The following is a 17,958-nucleotide window of genomic DNA, read 5'->3' as shown; positions in this document are numbered from 1 at the left end:
TCACACTGACCATATAACAGACAACATTTCAAGGCCTAAAATAGAGCAAAGAAAACCATAATTGCATCTAGCATATTTAAAATATTATGGTGAAGGTCTCCTAAGCCTTTTCTTTTTGGTTGCATTTAGGTGGGCAACACATCTGTCTTCAAATGTGACACTGCAGAGGTCTGTATAAGCAAATGAGGATGATGTTCCTTTATTACCATCGCCAGAGTAAAGTACTACATGTAGCTCTCTTGCATTTTTTCCTAGCCTGTCTGAACTTATGGTGTTGCAGAAGTCCATCATGTAGCTGGTCCTGGTAAAAACTCACTGTGCTGTCAGACAGGTGGTAACGGAGTCACAAGAGTCTCTTCTGTGTAGATAACCTTTCTCAATCCCTGCAAACTGACTTCTCCAAAGTATTTTCATAACCTTCTGATCAGTTTGATAATGAGAACAAAATTTCAAAAGGGAGAACTCCAGGGCTTTTTTTCTTAAATATTGACAATCTCATGCTGAAGTTTCATATGTAAAAAGTAAGTGGAAAATATTTGTTAAAAGTGCTTTCTTTGTTTCATTTCCCATACAGCAATCCATAGTTATGTTTTTATACTTTATATTTCAGAACATTAAATGTAGTCCCCAGTATTTCACTAATGAACTGTTAGTGAGATCTGATACAACTTTCAACTGACTCTCAAAGTACACAGACTTTGGGTTCAGAAATATTCAGTAAAATCTGTTTAGCTTCAAGCAGTGACTTAGAGAAGCTAAAATGTAAATACTGTCATTCCTTTTTATAAAATAAATGAAAAAATAATCAAGAATAAGTTCAATTTGGCTGATTTAAGTTGAACATGTAGCTGCAGCAGCGTTCCTGATACAGAGTGTTAGGCTGGTCCCCAATTCTGAAGAACTCCGTGAAACTTGTACTGACTGCAGGCTTCTGTTCTGATCCAAATTAAGTAAATTCTATTTAGATGTTTTAGAATGTTTTCTTGTAAGGTGCTGTCCTATTTAAAACAATTTTATTCTCTAATTTATCAAGAAGATACATTTTGATGAATCCAGTATTCTGTTTTTCAGTTCTAAAGGAAAGGGAATTGGCATTTTATTTTATTTTATTTTATTTTATTTTATTTTATTTTATTTTATTTTATTTTATTTTATTTTAGTAATCTGTTCCCAATGTCCATTGTATTAGAGAACTTGCATATGTTGGCAAAATTGTTGATATCCTAGTTGATTTTGTACAAAAAAACCCAAACCAGTAGGCATTATGACCATGAGCTTGTAATTCATTCCTTTTTGTGGAAGGTAATACATCAGCTACAGAACTAGTAAATTTTGTGATGATAAATTAGTTCCATTAAAGAAAAATGCCTTTGGAATGCTCCGTTTGTCAGAAGGTCTTTTTGAAGAATTCAGCATAATCTTTGCTATATAATTTCCCCTCCTCCTGTTTTCTTCCCCCGTAAAAGGCTAACTTTTACTTAGTTCTGCTGGTTTATGCCAGAAAAAAAAAAAAAAAAAGAGGCATGTTTCATTTAAAGTCTGTAGTGATTATTTCTGTTTTCTAAAACTTCTATTTCTAAAGTTTTTCTTCAGCAAACTAATTCAGAATCTTTAGATATCAGTTGATTCTGATAATCTCAATTTTTAAACCAATCTTTCTTCCTTCTGAGAGAGGCTTAGGTATAAAATAGTAGCAGGGTATCTCCAGAGGAAATAGAAGGGTTAGAATTAGTGAATATAATGAATGATGCACAGTTGAGCTCATTAAGAAACACTTTGATTTTGTATGATTCATATTTCCATTGTAGCGTAGCTTTATCCAGTGCTTTTGCAGATCTTGAAAAATTCAAGCAAACTTTCAAAATTAAATTCCTTCTTATTGTATTGACAAATCTGAATGCATATATTTTAAAATAAGATTAAAAAGTACTGACAAATAGTTTTCCCTCAAGCTTACTTATGTCACTTCAGTTTCCTGCTTTCATTTTCATGTATTTTAATGTCACATTGACTGCATAATTACAGTAGCTTATTTAACAGAACAACTTCTGATAAAGTACAGAGCTGCAGAAGGAGAAGCTTTTGTATATTTCAGATTTTATTTCTTATAGTCAGCATGTTTGCAGTCACTGTCCTTTCTGGATTACTTGTTAAATTTTGTTTTCAAAGCAGAGTTAATCTTTGAGCAAAAATGTGGCTTGGCAAGGGTCTTAATGAACATATTCCTTTTTCCAGCTTCTGTCTTAAGCTTTTCAGACAGTACGTGTCTCCACAGGATTAAAGAATCATTTTTAATTTGATTTTTAATTTAAATAGCTTCAAAAACATATTCTTAGATACTTTGACATCCTGTATCCTAACAGGTAGAGCAGTGAGATGGAGATGCTGATGTAAATCAGCTTTGTGCTTGAGAAGAGCCTGACAACAAGTTCACTCCCCATGGTCAGTGTTCTCCTCACTAAGCTCTTAAAGTAACAATTTTTCCTGTGCTTTATGGAAAGCCTGATGCTTGTTCACTAAGAGTTTTTTCCATGTTGCTTCATGTGAGGACACTGATGCATTTAAAGGCTATTTTGCTTCTTTGGGATGTGCCACTATTTTTGGCAAAATTAAGAATTTCAGCGTTACGTAATTTTTTAATGTCTGATTTAAGAATTATTTTTAAACCTGTGTGTCATTCTAGAGAACCTTGAGTTCATTGGGTTTTAGTCAGAGCTTTGGGCAAACAGGCTAACCAAACTGTGAAGCTGAGAGCTCAGAAGGTGAAGGCCACCAAAATGATCATCAGCTGTAACAAAAATCTTAACTTCTTAGCTCCAAAGAGTCTGTCAGAGAGCTGTGAAGAATTAAAAATTGATACTTGATTTCCAAAAAAATGAGGCAAAAAGTGCTGTGCCAATAAGGTAGTTTTATGCTGTGGCCTGTTGTGCTTTGCAAGATACTAGTGTGTTGTTTGTGAAGACCAAAAAGCGACATATGATCATGGAAATCATGTGGAGCACATTGTAGTACGTGTGCCAAAGCCCATGAATAAGTCCATGAATACTTATTCATACCATGCCGTTTTGGTGCTGATTGCTGCTCCTGTTCCAGCAACTAATACCAACCATTAAAGCCTGATTTTGCCTGTTAAAGCTTGAGCTATATGAAGCATGCTTAGTTATTCTGCAGTCTGGGTGTGTATATAGGAACTGGAAAGGTTAGAGAGTTGAGTTTTTAAAATCTAAAGGCATTCCTTTGAAACATGCAAATTCTTTTTATTGGTGACAGAATATTGTCAAATATAATAAAGAAATGTCAAATATATAAAGAAATAGAGCTGAGAAAAGCTGAATTCCTGAGCCTGCTCTACAACATGAAGAAGACAGATCTTTCTGAAGGAAGATGGTCTGAACATAATAAAATGCGTTAGTCGAAATTCTTAAGATTAGACAGAATTTTGTACAAAGATCAATGAATGTAAAATTTTGAAGTCAGAGGAATCAGTTTATGGAACCTTTGTGACAGCTGCTACTGTTAGTCTCAGCTTTCACCTCTGAGAGACACAAAAGTATTCCTACATACCTTACTTTCTGTGCTGTTGTGCACATTTATGTTTATTAAATTGAGCCATGTTTAGACACAGTGAACCTGATTTTTTTTTTCAAAACAGATTATATGTTTAAAGACCACTTTTATAGGCAAATCTCATTCAGGTCTCTAGGAGTTAAGGGTTTGTTTAGGACTTTTTGTAGAGCTTTCCAAGAGCTTTAGGAATATTCATTATACTGCTGAGTCACAACAAGTCACAACTTCAGTTATGCCACTGCAGGAGCAAAATAGCTTGAAACTGCTGAAAAGAACATGGTGGGAGTAAGAATACGCCTGTACTGGGGGATAAGTACCAAAACTGGGACTTGAGGAGAGGTGGGTGTGTTTCTTAGCTGAGGCAAGGAAAAGTTCTCCTTAAACTCTCTGAAAACTTTGATAAGACACATAATTGTTTCCACATAGTCAAGATCTTCTGAAGCAGTAGTTACCACTTTATTTGCAGGATTAGTCTTTGATACATTGATACTCACCTCTCCTATCTTTACTTCTGTTCTTTTTAGTGGATTGCTGTCACAAATTTAAAGCTTTCCCAATTTCCCAATATGTACAGAATTGATTCAACAGATTCTCCTTTACATTCTTAACACAATTATTGGAAGCATGTAAAAAAAAAAAAGCAAAGTTAAGTACTTCTAAGGAGCTTCAACAGCTTTTTTGCTTGTAACTGAACGGCTTCTCTTGGAAAGATGGAAAATCTTCCCATCTACTGCAGTGCAGACCAGTATACTGATTTAGCATGGCATCATCTCTCTACAGCACCACTGAAGACAAGGCCTACACCAGTCAAGGACAAATAAAAGCTTGGCACCCTTAGTAAAAATTGCAATTAATCCTTATTTGTCTACTGGTGGGTTATCTATTGCTCAAACATTGATGCGTGGGTGTCTGACAGCAAGTAGGTGTAATTTTATGTCTTCACCCTTATATTTAAACCATAGTTTATATTAAAAAATAATGATAAAATTTCTTAAAACTTATTATCTCACCCATCTGATTTTATGTTGCTTTTTCTCTCCTATGTCCTTTGATTTTCTTTTTGATCATATTTTTCATTCATCTTAGCTAGCATAACTTAAGTTAATTACATAGAATACTTCACATTTCTTTGTGTTATGAGCTTTCAGTAGATAGCCTGAAAATGCTCTTAGCAGAAAAATCATGGACATTTTTGGCTGTGGTAGAAGCAATACAATCAGCTGACTCTTGCCCATTGCTTTTGATTGGGTTCACAACTGCTACTGCATGAGTCAGTCTGTTTGAAATGCAGGCATTTGTTGTGGTGTCTCATACTTCCATTAAGCAGTTGTTGTGACAGGAACATTTTTGCTGCTCTTCATAAATATTTGGGGGACATCAACAGATGTGTTAGAAAAAAGATAAGGGGCGGCATACATTTTTTCAAGCTGCCCTTCTCATCCTTAGCCCAAGGCAGGCAGCATTTCTTCTGCTGACTTAATCATATTTGGAGTCAACTCCACTGTTCCTTCCATGTGCCATTATGGATTTCTTTTTTCCTTTCTTTTAAGGGAGGAAGGGAGAAGGAATACAAAGACATCTCTGTTATCATCACAGGTAAAATGCTGCCAGAACTAGCCATCTAACTAAGACTGAAAAGGAAGGCAGCTAGTAACAGAATGGTCTGATGCTGTGGGGGAGCTTTAATAGGTGGTTAGATCAATCAATTTCTCAACAGAGCCTTGACAGATTTCTGATTTAATGGGATAAGACTGTTTCCAGCTGTTAACAGTCTTAAAGATTTTAAGGTTTGACAAGAAAAAACTCAGCCTGAATTGCTATTGCCAGGATTTTCTTCGTGATTATGGTAAAAGCAGGCCATTTTCTTCTACAGAAATGGTCATTTTTTCAATCATTTTTAGTTCTTTCCTTGACTTGTTCAAGAAGGCAAAACCTAAGATACCAAAGTTATCAGAGGTTGTTCAGGGAGGCATGAGTTACTGAATTGAAACTGCTGAGAGTGAATTAAGGCACCAGTGGTCAAGCTTACTGTTATGCTTAATTAATTCTTATTAATCTCTTTTTAAAGATGAATGTGTCTTAGATGTCCAGATGTGAATGTGTGATAATTACGTGCAGCTAAAAAGCAGATGTTCTACCAATTAAATGAAACTTCATCACATGCAAACAGAGAAGGGAAGCAGTAATGAAAATCATGATACCAACAGTGAAAGCAGAAGACAGAGACTGCTGCTTGATAAAGACTTTGAAATATTTCTTTGACAAACAAAGACACCGCAGTATTGTCGCCTGAGGAATATATTTATATTTTTCTGAGATGAGTTGTAAAACTCCCACTCAGTTTGGCTTGAGAAGGAATTGAGCCATGCTATTTTTTCACAAATATAATCATTCAGCTATTTTTGGTTTAAATTATAGTGGTGTCAAGACTTATATAGGCTGATTGGTGAGAACTGGATTGTGGTGTTTCACAGGATGGTGATTGCCTGGTGAATAGTGTGTTCCAGCTGCAGCACTGCCTGCCTGCTGACATATCCCTTATTAGAAAAGAAGTGTGATAAATAATTCCTAACGCCTGTGTGACTTCAGCCAATGATTTTTGTACACTTCAGGAATACCTAGCTTTTCTAAATGACCCTTTATTCTGTGGCTATGAGAGGCTGGATGTAATAAAGAAAATCAAACTGTATATAGATGCAGTTTTAATACAGTTAAATACTAGTTCTTATCTTCAAGTGAGTCACTGTCTTTCTTATGCAAGGTTTTATATTAAGAATAATGGGCTTTACGTATTTACATGAGTATATTTGTTGTGACTAATTAAAAATAATAAAAAAAATATTATTTAAAAAAAAAACCTTTTTATAAATAAGAATTAAGGACAACAAATCTTCCATTTTGGAATTTAGTTGGTAATGACAAGTTCTGCTTTGTGTGAAACTTGTCACTGAAAGGAAATCTCTGTTTTGTTTCCTTTAACTCTGAGCTTTCAGGTTTTCTACCTTTTCATGGCAAAGTGTTTTCCTGTTGGTTTTCAGAAGTCTCAGATATAGATTGAATGGTTACTTTAGGAAAACTACAGTTGATTGTTGGAATGTGTTACACCCAAGCTGTCTTTCCTGAATGAGGAAATGATGGTAGTGGCTTATGATGACTTACAGTGAGTGAGACAGCTCTGCTCCAGTCCTGGTGTGGTTGGCTTTTCTGCTTTCTATAATATCCACTGGAATTGGCTCTACTGGGGATAACCTCAATAATGAAGTGAAAGATACAGGTGTAGGAATGGCTTTTATGATGTCTTCTGGTGATTTCTGGTGCTACACATTAGCGCTGCACTTACAGAAAAACATGAGAAAGTTTCACTTCTGCTGTGTCCATTTCATTATTCCCTTAATAAATGGAGAAGTTCAGTTTTTGATAACTTTGAAAACAAGTCTAAAGGCAGTGGGTTGATTTCTTTCCCCCTTCTCAAAACAAAGCAATTTAATTGCCTTGAGTTTTAATTTTTAGCCATTTCCATGACTGTACAAATAAGATTCTGGAATACTACTTTCTTAAGATAATGTTTTTCCAGCTTTGATACAGATGTAATAGTTTTTTTGCCAGATTGTGCACATGAGGTAGCAGAAGACTGTCCCGGCATTGCTGGTTCAGGCTTGAGTCCCAAGTGATAGTGGTGCCTAGTGGCTGAGTAAAGTACTTGGAAATCTATGCTGACACAGCTGTAATCTTATGAAAATCCAAAGCATGTAAACATGTACCAGAACTGCTAACCACAGAGATTCAAAAATCTTAAGTGAGGTTGCAAAAAGTATTATACAAGATTAAACCACCTTCTTAAAAATATGGCAAAGAAATTATAGGATTATCATGAGTGTGATACCCTTTTATATTGTCTCAATTTTACTTACAGATTTTTAACTTGGGAAGTCAGCCCTTCGACTTTCTTTGTACAGTTGCAAGAGAAAAAGCTTTTTTTTTTTTAAATATTAAATTAGGCAAATTAGGTAATTTACATGCTTTACAGTGCTTGAGCAGTTGCAGCAATAGGGAGGACACAAAACAGCCTTTGTTTCTTAGTCACAGTAAATTCATTCATAAGTACTGGTGATGATTTTTAAATTAAGTGTGCAACATTTGGTTGCTGTACTATAGCCTTAAAATCATAACTAGATAAATTACTCTGAGTAGGAAATCCAGGAGGCCTGAGCTAACAAGATGGAAACATTTAAGCAGGTCCTTGAGTTGTGCTAACAAATAGTGATGTAGATGGCTTTAATGAATACTTCATCTAGGGAACTTTAATTGTCTCCATGTCTCCAATGAAACTTCAAAAACTTTTGATGTGCTTTTTAAAATTTATGTCACCTCTTTTAAAGAGTCTACCTGTAGGTTGGCTTGTATGTTTTCTGACATGGGTAAAGGAGGGTAAGTGGATAAAGACTCCCATTATCTATTCCCCATGTCATTCAAGGCTTAAGAAAGTAGTTTTGACATTCCTTATGGGCTATTTATTTCTGGACTTAGTGAGTTGTCTTTGAATGTTCTGTTTTCAGTCATATGAAGCATGGAAATGACCAGGTTCAAAATCCAAAGAGAGGCATTAAAGAAATGTATTATAAGTATTTATGTGAACATTGATTAATATTTATCTCAGTTGCTAACCTTAGAATGTACCTTTAGTACCCTTCTGTGAAGCTCATCCACACCCTGTGGATCATATTTCTTACTTGATACTCTGTAGGGATTAGCATGATAGTACACAGGCTTTCTTCTTGCCTTCTGGATGGGACAACACTGTTTCTCTCTCTGCATCCATGTATTTCACAGCTCTGTTTGTTAAGTGTAGACTAAAATCCATGACATTTAGTGCAGTCTAGGAAGAAAAAAATAATTCCAGATTGTGTTTTGCTATATGCAAACCACTCTGGTCATGAGTTAAGTCCACTGTTCTTTTTTTGAATTCCTTTTGCTGTGGTGGTTATGTCCTTAGGATCTCCAATTGTGGGCTTTTACTACATTCTTCTAAATTTTGTTCTGGGCAAAACAGAAAAATTGTATAAAGTATGTGAGGGAACAACACTGACTCCAGGAGAGAGGAAAATACAGGTGAAGTGTGGAACAGGCTTGACTGGAGTGATTGCTGCGGTCTCTGTCAGCCAAAGAGCTTTTATGTTGTTGTAATCATGACAGCATAGGTGGGACTTTGAAGATAGCATTTTGCAGACATTTATGGTGAATATCTCACAAGTGTGAGAACAGGGAGTTTCCTGAGAGTGCCTGTGTGCTTGCTCTGCATTCTTGGTCCGTCACGGAGACTGCGGTCCGGAAAGGAAGGAAACAGAAGGAGTTATTTCAGTTGTGGGAAGCGGGTTGTTTACGGATTTGTGAACTAATTAAATGAATGGCCCTCTGTGACCCCCTGTGAGACACAGATTTAGGGACTGGCTAAAATAGAACTCTTGGGGAATCTAACAGCATTTAGTTAACCTGAGGCTTCACAGCAGCTGCAGGGGTGATTGCAACCTTGAGTCTGCAGTGGCTGCTGCAGATAGTCTCTGTGGCAGAGCTGCTCTGTCCAGGGAGAAAAATTCCACCCACTTTAGGCTATTAGGCATTTTTTTTCCCACCACAGAGTGAGTGGTGACAACATGTAAAATGTATCTTCACCCTCTATAAGGTATATATGTCATGTGAAGACAAGATTATTAATCTGAACTCTGTGGTTTTTGGAAGGCAAAAATGAACATATTCTACTATAATATTGAAACTAAGCCAAGAAATGGCACATCATGAAATTTCATGTAATAGCTGACTTACACTAAAGGGAGTTTTTGCTATATTTGAGGTAAACATGATGAGAAATGATTGATGATGAGAAATAAAATACATTTTAATTTACCTTGAACTTGTGGAAGGAGAGGCAAGACCATAGGTTGTCTAATTCAGCATTTATGTGTTAGCTCAGGATTAGATTTCTCATCATAGACTTGCATTTAGGCCAAGGAGATGAAGATACACTTTGCTGTCTGGTTGTGCACACAACCTTTTCTGACTCTCACATTTGCCTCAGGCTGCAGCAACTATGGTGGACAGGTGTCTTATGCTACTGCAGAGTATTACCAGCACTTGACCCCTGGTGAAGAGATTCTGTTGAAAAGACAGAGATTTCTGCTAATTGACAATAATAACCAAATACTGAATTATAAATAATTTCTACTACTGGTGCTATTTTTATACCTTCTGATTCATTACTGCTGATGTAACTGAGTTATATTTAATTCCTTACAGCTGCTTTTAAAATGAGATTGTATACAAAAATGATTGTATGACAGGTTAATGCAATTTTTTCTGAGAGCACAAATGTTTTCCTAACAAAGAAATTTTCTTCTTCTTTTCAGATACCATGACCAACAGGATGTTACTAGCAATTTCCTTGGAGCAATGTGGTTGATTTCAATAACTTTTCTATCCATTGGATATGGGGATATGGTACCAAATACATACTGTGGAAAAGGGGTCTGTTTACTTACTGGAATCATGGTGAGTGAATTTTTTAACTGGATATGAGATTACATTTGTTGTTAATTAGTTTGAAATTAAGCCCATAACTTTTGGTAGTCATAAAGAAATATTTATCTGCTGTCTTGTAGAGCATATACTTAATCAGTTCATTCCCATAGTCCTTCATTCCTGGTAATGAAATGAAGTTTTCTTCTTCTATAGGCAAAAATTTAGTAGCAGTGTAATGAAATAGAGAGAAATAAATTGCACCCTGACATAATTCATGGCTTCAGAAATCTCAGTAAAGCCTTTCATTGAATGTTAAGGTGTCATATCATCTTGATCACTTTTGGGCATGTGTAGTTGGACCAGTATTAATAATGGATTTTTGGTTCTGACTTTTGTTTCTTAAGATTGATCACAAAGAGACATAGTGGTGCCTAAACTCTTAAAAGTCTTTTGTTTGCACATAGTTTTCTAGTCTATTTCTTATGAGTCTAATAAATATTATTCATAGCAGACAGTTGCTTAAAGTGGAATTATGTTGTGCAATTTGTACAGTAAGAGCTTTTGATACCTTTTATACCATGCAGTAGTTGTTAGGTCATGCATGCTCAATATATATTTATTAAGTGTATTTCATGTCTGGTTTTAATTTTTTGCACTGCACTATTTGGTCAAAGTCAGGCAGGGAATAAAGCAATGTATTGTAATGCTGGAAAAATTTACACATATCTTCAGTAAATTAAATGTAAACAAGTTCTGGACTCTGCCACTCTTATTTTTATCAACTTCTGTGTAAATGTCCCTGTGAAGAGAAAGGCTGAATGACTGCCATATATATACTGTATACAGCAATAAGATACATACTTGCTTCTGAATTTTTGCCATTTATTGTGAGTAATACAGTTCCAATACCTGCCTCTGTTAAAACAGCTATATTGGGATTATGGCTGAAAGAAAACAGTATCAAAGTGTTGTCCCTTTTGAGCAGATAGGTTGATAGAATATTAGTTTATAATAAGTATATATTTTATGTCCAGAGAGTAAAAAAGGCTTTTTTTACAAATGTTTCAATATTTTTTTAAAATCCTGATAAATTTCAGTTTATTGACCTTTATTGATAAAAGTTTATAAAGACTTCCAGTATATTTTGCAAAAACGTGGTAAATGCATATCTCCTTAAATACAGTTAGCAGTGGAGTTGAAGGGTAAAGTCTAAAAGCAGAGGAATGGCTCAGAGGGCTTTTCAAAGGCTGTTGGCTGAGCTCAAATCTTCTGCGGTATGTGGCTTTACTCCTTTCTGTGTTGGATATTGATGCCAGAGAGAATGAAATGTGGTCATAAATTCACTAGGAAAAGGGGTGGAGAAGCAGTGTTTGTTGCCACCTTGCAGTGCAGGGATTTCAGAGTAAGGACAGAACACCAGATAAAGTCACTTCCACTGCTTCCATGAAAAACTCAAGTACAGATTTATACATACCATTTTCACATATTGATATCTCTTTTTCACAACTGGTATATTGTAAAATATATGGATGGTACCTTCATGTCTCTGATTGGGTTTTTTTTAGTGATTATAAGTAATTTGGGATAAACACCTTCAGAGACAGAAAGTGTTCTTAACAGAAAAAACGAACCCTGTGTTATGATAGGTAAAACAGTAATGAAAGCGTCACCACTAATTACATTAAAGTAATCTTTGAGCTAAAAAAAACATGGAGCAATGGGAAAAAAGTCAGATGCTGGAATTAGTCTGGGTTTTGGGGCCTTGCATTTTGGTTTGTTTTTTGTTGGTTTTTTTCTATGAAAGACATGAGGAGTATGAAGTATGGCACAGTAGATATAAAAATGAACTCTCTTCTAGCATAACCTGCAATCCCAAAAAGCTTACAGGTCTTGAATATAACTCTTTAAAATCAATTATTCTTCTGAAACTTGTACAGTAACTAATTAATGTTTTTTGTGGAAAGTGTAAAACCCTGTAAGAACAGAGCTAATGATTTTTATTTCAATAGAAGCAATTGATGATTTAATTAAAAGACGCACAAGGGTAATTGTTGAATGGAGGTAGAAAAATATAAGTGTATATTTGATGTTAAGAGATAAAGTGTAATTGCCTAGCATCTGAAACAGCAAATGCATTGAATTGGTGTGATCACTGAATGTTTGATTTTGGGTAAGGTCCTTATTAAAAAGGATGGAAGGGGGAATACGTAGAAACACTTGTGAATACAGGAGTAGTTACACAGAGCACTGAAGAGTTGGCTTTGTGGAACTGGTGGCCCAAGGAAGTCTTCTTTGGTATCTTGATCCCTATGAAGAAAGAGCCCTGGTGCCTTGTCTATCCTCCCACTTCTGCCTCTGGAATTTCTTTCTGGGCAATGGAAATGGAAGTGCACAGGCTGAACTCTGCCTTGATCTCCAGCCTGGGAAGTGGACTTTGTGCAGTCTGCTGGTGGCACCAATTTGTTTTGGCATTGAAATTGTAGCTGCTGCTCTCTTGGGTTGCTGGTGTGAAGTGACATCTTTTAAACTCTACCACTGCTGGAAACAGGAAATTCTTTACACATATTCAGGTTATATCAAAAGGAAAAAATGCCTTGATAACTGTTGAGGGTAAGATAGTAAAGAAGTTCAATTAATGTATTAGTGAAATTGGGGGGAAAAAAACAAAAACAAAAAAGCAAAATACCCTGTGATCAAAAAAGGCAAACAGTAAAAAAATATGGACAGTTTACATTTTGGTCTTGTGAAGCACTTAAATATATGAAACTTACATAAAAATACTGACACATTGTGTTACAAAGAGGGGTCAATGCAGAGGTGTTTTACAGTGAAGCAAGTGAAACTGAACTGGATGCCTCAACTCAATTACCAATCCATGGTTTTCCACTGAGACTTTACTAGAGAGCAGCAGTAGGCTATGGGCCATAGCAGCTTTATCTTCTGCCCCCTGTATACATTAGGTAGGTCTGCAAGAGTGAGATGGATGGATACATGTACAGCTGCTGTCACTGTTCTCAGAACAGAGGAGGAAACAGGGACACCTGTGCCATCTTTGCCACACTGTGCAGCTTGCTGGTGTGCTGTACTTGCATGTGTTTTATGCCTGCTGAAGGTGCCATGCCTGGTTGTCAGTACACACCCAGGCAGATCTCTTGGATGCTCCTCAGCAGGGTGATCTCAGCTGCAGGTGGAACACTTTCCTTGTGTGGTTTCTAAGCAGAGCTACAGCACTTCCACTTTCTTAATGGCTTTTTGCAGCTAGGGCCTTGGAGTGGTTTGCAAAATTTTTCTTGCTTTATAAGTGTCAAGGTTTGACTTGGGTTTGCCAATTTTAGTATATTTAATTTCTTTTAGAGATAGGATTTAGGAGCAAAGACAAGGCAGGCCTAAAACTGAAAAGGGTATAAGAATAAGATTTATTAATAACACAAAAACAAAAGAAATTCAGTATAAGATTTCCAGATTATTCCCTCCTCCCCCTTCCCTCATCTTACACATTTCTTAACAACAACATACAGAGAACACTTCAGTCAGTTATCTACTTAAATAATTATTTCAGTTCACTCTCGAGAGAAAAGTTCCTTTTTTGGTTAAGGCTTAGGAGATGTCTTCGTTTTCACAGTCTGCATCCGCCCGGACCTACAAACCATGAATTTCCTCTCATTTCCACAGTCCCTCCAGAGCTGTGCTATGGGTTATGCTGCACACTTGGGATATTACTTTTAAAGGCAGGCTGCTAAAAAACAAAATTCTCTTAATCTCTTTTTCTATTAAATGTCTCTGTCCATATTTCCAGTCCCAAAACAGAGAGCCCCATTTCTTGGAGGCAAAAAGGTCTTTTCAAGCACTTAAACCTCCCCAAGTATATTTTACAGTTTAAAGGAATTTTAGTGTAGTCACAGTCCCCTTATAACCCACAAAAAAAACTGTTTTCAGCTACTTAACAGTGGCATCTTTCCACTCTCTTTCCATCTGGAAAACTCAACTTTCATTCACTGACTTTACTAGACTTCTACTTCATTCCTCTCATTCCGGGGGAGCTCAGGAAATCTAGAGTCTCATTCAGGCACTAGAAGGGTTAAACTTGGATCCACAAAGTGAAGAAGCTGACCCAAGCCACGCTGTGAAAAACGTGGCCGCCGTGGAAAAGGCTGGACTTCTTTCCGCTGCGTGGTCAGCCTTCGGTGGCTCCCCCATCCCCTGAGGGGCCGGGCCGCGGGGAGAAGGAAACCGGCCGAGCCGGGCTGAGCCCGGGAGCCGGGCTGAGCCTGGGAGCCGGGCTGAGCCTGGAGCTGGGGCCCCGCCGAGCCAAGCCAGGGCCGGGGTGCCGAGCCGGGGTCCCCCTGCCAAGCCGGGGCTGGGGCCGGAGCCGGGGTCTGGCCAAGCCGGGGCCGGGACCCCGAGCTGAGCCAGGCCTAAGCCAGGGCCGAGCCCAGAGTCGGGCCAGAGCCGACCTCACCTCCAGAGGCCAGAAGTCAAAAGAGAGCGGACCAACCCCCTCCAATGTGATTTATGAAAATGAAACAACTCTCTCATTGGCCACCTGGGATGCCAACCACTAAATCAGCCCTCCGAGTGGTCCCCATCCCAAGGGGAAGCTCCCGGAGAGGGGACAGCCCTCTTGTTTCCAGGCTCTGTGCTCCTCCCTCAGGCAGCTCCACCCCCCTGACCCCTCCATGTGAAACCAGCACAATAAGGAGAATAATGAAGTTAGCAAAAACTTAAAGCAGGTCAGTAGGAATTGGTGTATGAGAAGGAGTATGAGAAGGTATGGAAAGATGTGTGATTGTGGACTGTGAGATGGATAACTTTTGCAGACTTTGTAAGCTTTTACAATTTCACAAGATAAAACAATGGCAATCAATTCTTCTGACTTCAAATACCTGTTACATCTGTTAAGAAGGACATTTTTCCTTTTAGATCCAGCATTATGTGGTGAGGTAATGCATTTATTGCATGATGCAGAGTTTATCATGCAGAATCTTCCTGCAAAGCCAGTCACCAGCAGTTAGAGGCAGATGTGTAGACCAAACCAATGTTGCTACAAATAAAATAGATGAATTTCAATTGTCCTGTCACAGGATGTAGTTGGTTTGGTATAGCTTGATGAAGTTTGCTTTAAATGAAATAAATGTTATTTCAAAGTGTCTGCTTTGCTAATGAGGAAATTACGCTTTAATTGCTTCTCTTGTTGAAATGAACTTCAAAGAGATTGTTAGGCCTGTGAAACAATCAAATAAATAAGAAAAGTTTCTTAATTGTATACAATAACTGTGGACAAGGTTAGAGGTTTTCTTGCAAAAATTGTATGTGGCATCTTTTAGTTACAGTATTTGAAGACTGCTCATGTAGCTAAAGTATTCTTATTAGAGTAGTTGCAATGCAGTTGTTGTGTACATTGGGGCTCTATGGACAATAGTTTTCATTAGTTCCAAATGGTGAATCAAAAATCAATAAGCTTTCATTTTAAATCTTCTCATGCTGAATGTTTTAATGTCCTTTGGTAGTCTGCATTTATTTCGTAACGATCATGGTTTCTTTCCTATGAATCATGAAAAAAAGGGATGAGGATGAGGTGTTTCTGCTGTAAGAATAGAAGACTCTTTGTCTAAGGCTTAATTTTGATGTTTGTGCAAATAATAATTGTAGACAGTGTGGTTTTACCAACAAAAATAGAGAGCTATCTAAAAGAGGAGCACGGTACTAAAAACTAGCAGTTTCTGTCATATCTTTTGTTGGTAGCAAAATCTGAACTCTGTAATTTTTGAAATTTATTAGTTGCTAGATTGTAAGAAAAAAGAGGCAAAAAGCAAGTAGATTCTAACTGCATAGTTAACATTGTCTGCATATCTTCTGGGATGAGTCCTGAAAAAGAGAAAAATAAGGTAAACATGCAATTTGAAAAAATATGAAAATTATTTTAAGGAACTTTATGGTTAATGTACAAAAAGGTCATAAATTGTTGTGCATAATAATGTCTGAAATGTGTGGTTTTATGAAAACTTTTGTTCACATTAATTTTCTGGTGTGTCAGAGAAACATAATGGTTTATAAAACACAGAAATGTATTTTGAATCACACTGTAAAAGCTGAAAAGGTATGATCAATACTAGTTAGAGCACTGTGGTGAATACTTCTGTGGATAAGAGGATATTTCAAACATCTAGAACTCTTCTCAGTTTTTAGCTCTCTGAGAGTACAGAAAATATGAAAAGCTTTTTGTGTAAATTGATAATATCTTGGGTCCATGTCTCAGATGTATGCTAGAATATAATTCATTTGATTCTGATAATTCAGTAATAAATATAAGTGACATCAGGATTTAGAACAGATTGTGTTTGTTCCTTCTACAACCTAAGTAGACAATGCATTGAGCAGAAATTTTATATGGGGAAGACAGTTAATGATGCCTGCATTCTTAGGGCTAAAGCTATTAAAAGTTGGGCTGGTGAGAAGTTTGTCAGCTCCTCTACTGTTGTTGTTCCAGCACACCAGATTGCAAAAATGGAAACTTTTGTAGAGAATAAAGATATTTTGGGGTTATTTTATGTCTGTGGCTTGTTAGAATGAAATTCCTAGCTGAAGTAAGAATCATAAATTATCAAAATCAAGTTGAGAACCTTCAAAACATGATACCTGAAGTAGTGGTTGAGAGAGCAGTAATCTGAAAAGTGAGAGAATGGCAGAGGTTCTACACCATTTGAGTAAACATCTCTTGTGAGGTTTCACCATCTTTCAAAATTAGAAAAATTGAGGGGAAAAAGCTTCTTCGGAAAGTCTTTAGTTTGTACCACTAGAGCAGGGAGGTTAGTGTCAGAGGGCACAGGAACTGTTTCCCACTTAGGTCTAGTTATGCATGCATTTCAGTAAATTCAAAGGCAATTAGTTCTGGCTGGAAAGAGAAGCAGTTGTCTCATGCTGTCGTTATTTATGTAGGTATGACTGGAGCTGATGCCTGTTACAGCAAAACTTCTTTGTTCTAAGAAAATCTAATTTCATTTGGAATAACCTTAAATTTAATACAGAAGTTTTTGTATACTTTTACACATACTCTCATGAAACTTTTGTATTTGCAACACTGGTGAAGAACAAGAACATCACTCGTAGCTTTCATCCTGAATTATTAAAGTGATATTTCCTATCAGCCTTATAGGCTGTTAGGCCTGCTCATTTAATGAAATTGGACTTCAGCCCTTGCTCAGCAAAGTTTTCTATGTGTTTTGGGGTAAACTATCCAGTGAAGTTTTATCTGTGCTGACCACTGACGGTTTACCAGAAGCCCAGTCACCAGAGCGTATTCAACTGTCAGACTTCTCTGAGTTAACACTGCAGTCATTTATAGGTTCCCCTGTAGAAGAGATATTGTCTTCATGTTATAAATCATTATGTCCTGTGCTGTCCCAGATGTCTCTCCTAGTATCCAGCTTTCATTTCTCAAGAAGTTTACTTCACCCTCACTTATGACTCCCCATTCTTACATGTGACAGTATTTAATCAATTTCACATTCATACGTAACATTTAATGGTCTTCATTATTTTTATTTTATTTTTGCAACATTGCTAAAATCCTTATGGACTAATTAGAAGTAAACAGATCTGCTCATCTGTTCTTATATAGATAAAAAGTTTAAATGTTGAGATAAAATTCTAGATGTAGTGCAGACAAACTCCACTGAAGACAATAGTAGCCAGGCAAATATTGTATACATAGAAGTATAAATAATGTAAAGGTATTTTAGCCCTTTTGGCTGAGATAGCATAGTTGATGTCCTATTACTCATTTTATTTCAGTCTTGCAAGGTTACACATCTCTCCCAGTAAACAGTGACAAATTCCAGCCCACATTTATACGGCACCATTTCCCTAGCCTCTGTCTGT

The 17,958-nt window shown here is 36.8% G+C and overlaps 1 protein-coding gene across 1 annotated transcript in view; it reads left to right on the top strand.

Annotated features, from left to right (window-relative positions):
- KCNN2 (potassium calcium-activated channel subfamily N member 2) overlaps positions 1-17,958 on the top strand; it is a 71,232-nt gene that overhangs the window by 34,656 nt on the left and 18,618 nt on the right. The window contains exon 4 of the mRNA XM_056514423.1: positions 9,969-10,110. Within this exon, the coding sequence (XP_056370398.1) occupies positions 9,969-10,110 (142 nt within the window). The remainder of the gene's footprint in view (positions 1-9,968; positions 10,111-17,958) is intronic.

This window comes from Oenanthe melanoleuca, chromosome Z, assembly GCF_029582105.1.
Source record: "Oenanthe melanoleuca isolate GR-GAL-2019-014 chromosome Z, OMel1.0, whole genome shotgun sequence".
Taxonomy (NCBI): domain Eukaryota; kingdom Metazoa; phylum Chordata; class Aves; order Passeriformes; family Muscicapidae; genus Oenanthe; species Oenanthe melanoleuca.
This window is presented reverse-complemented; position numbering and strand designations above follow the sequence as displayed.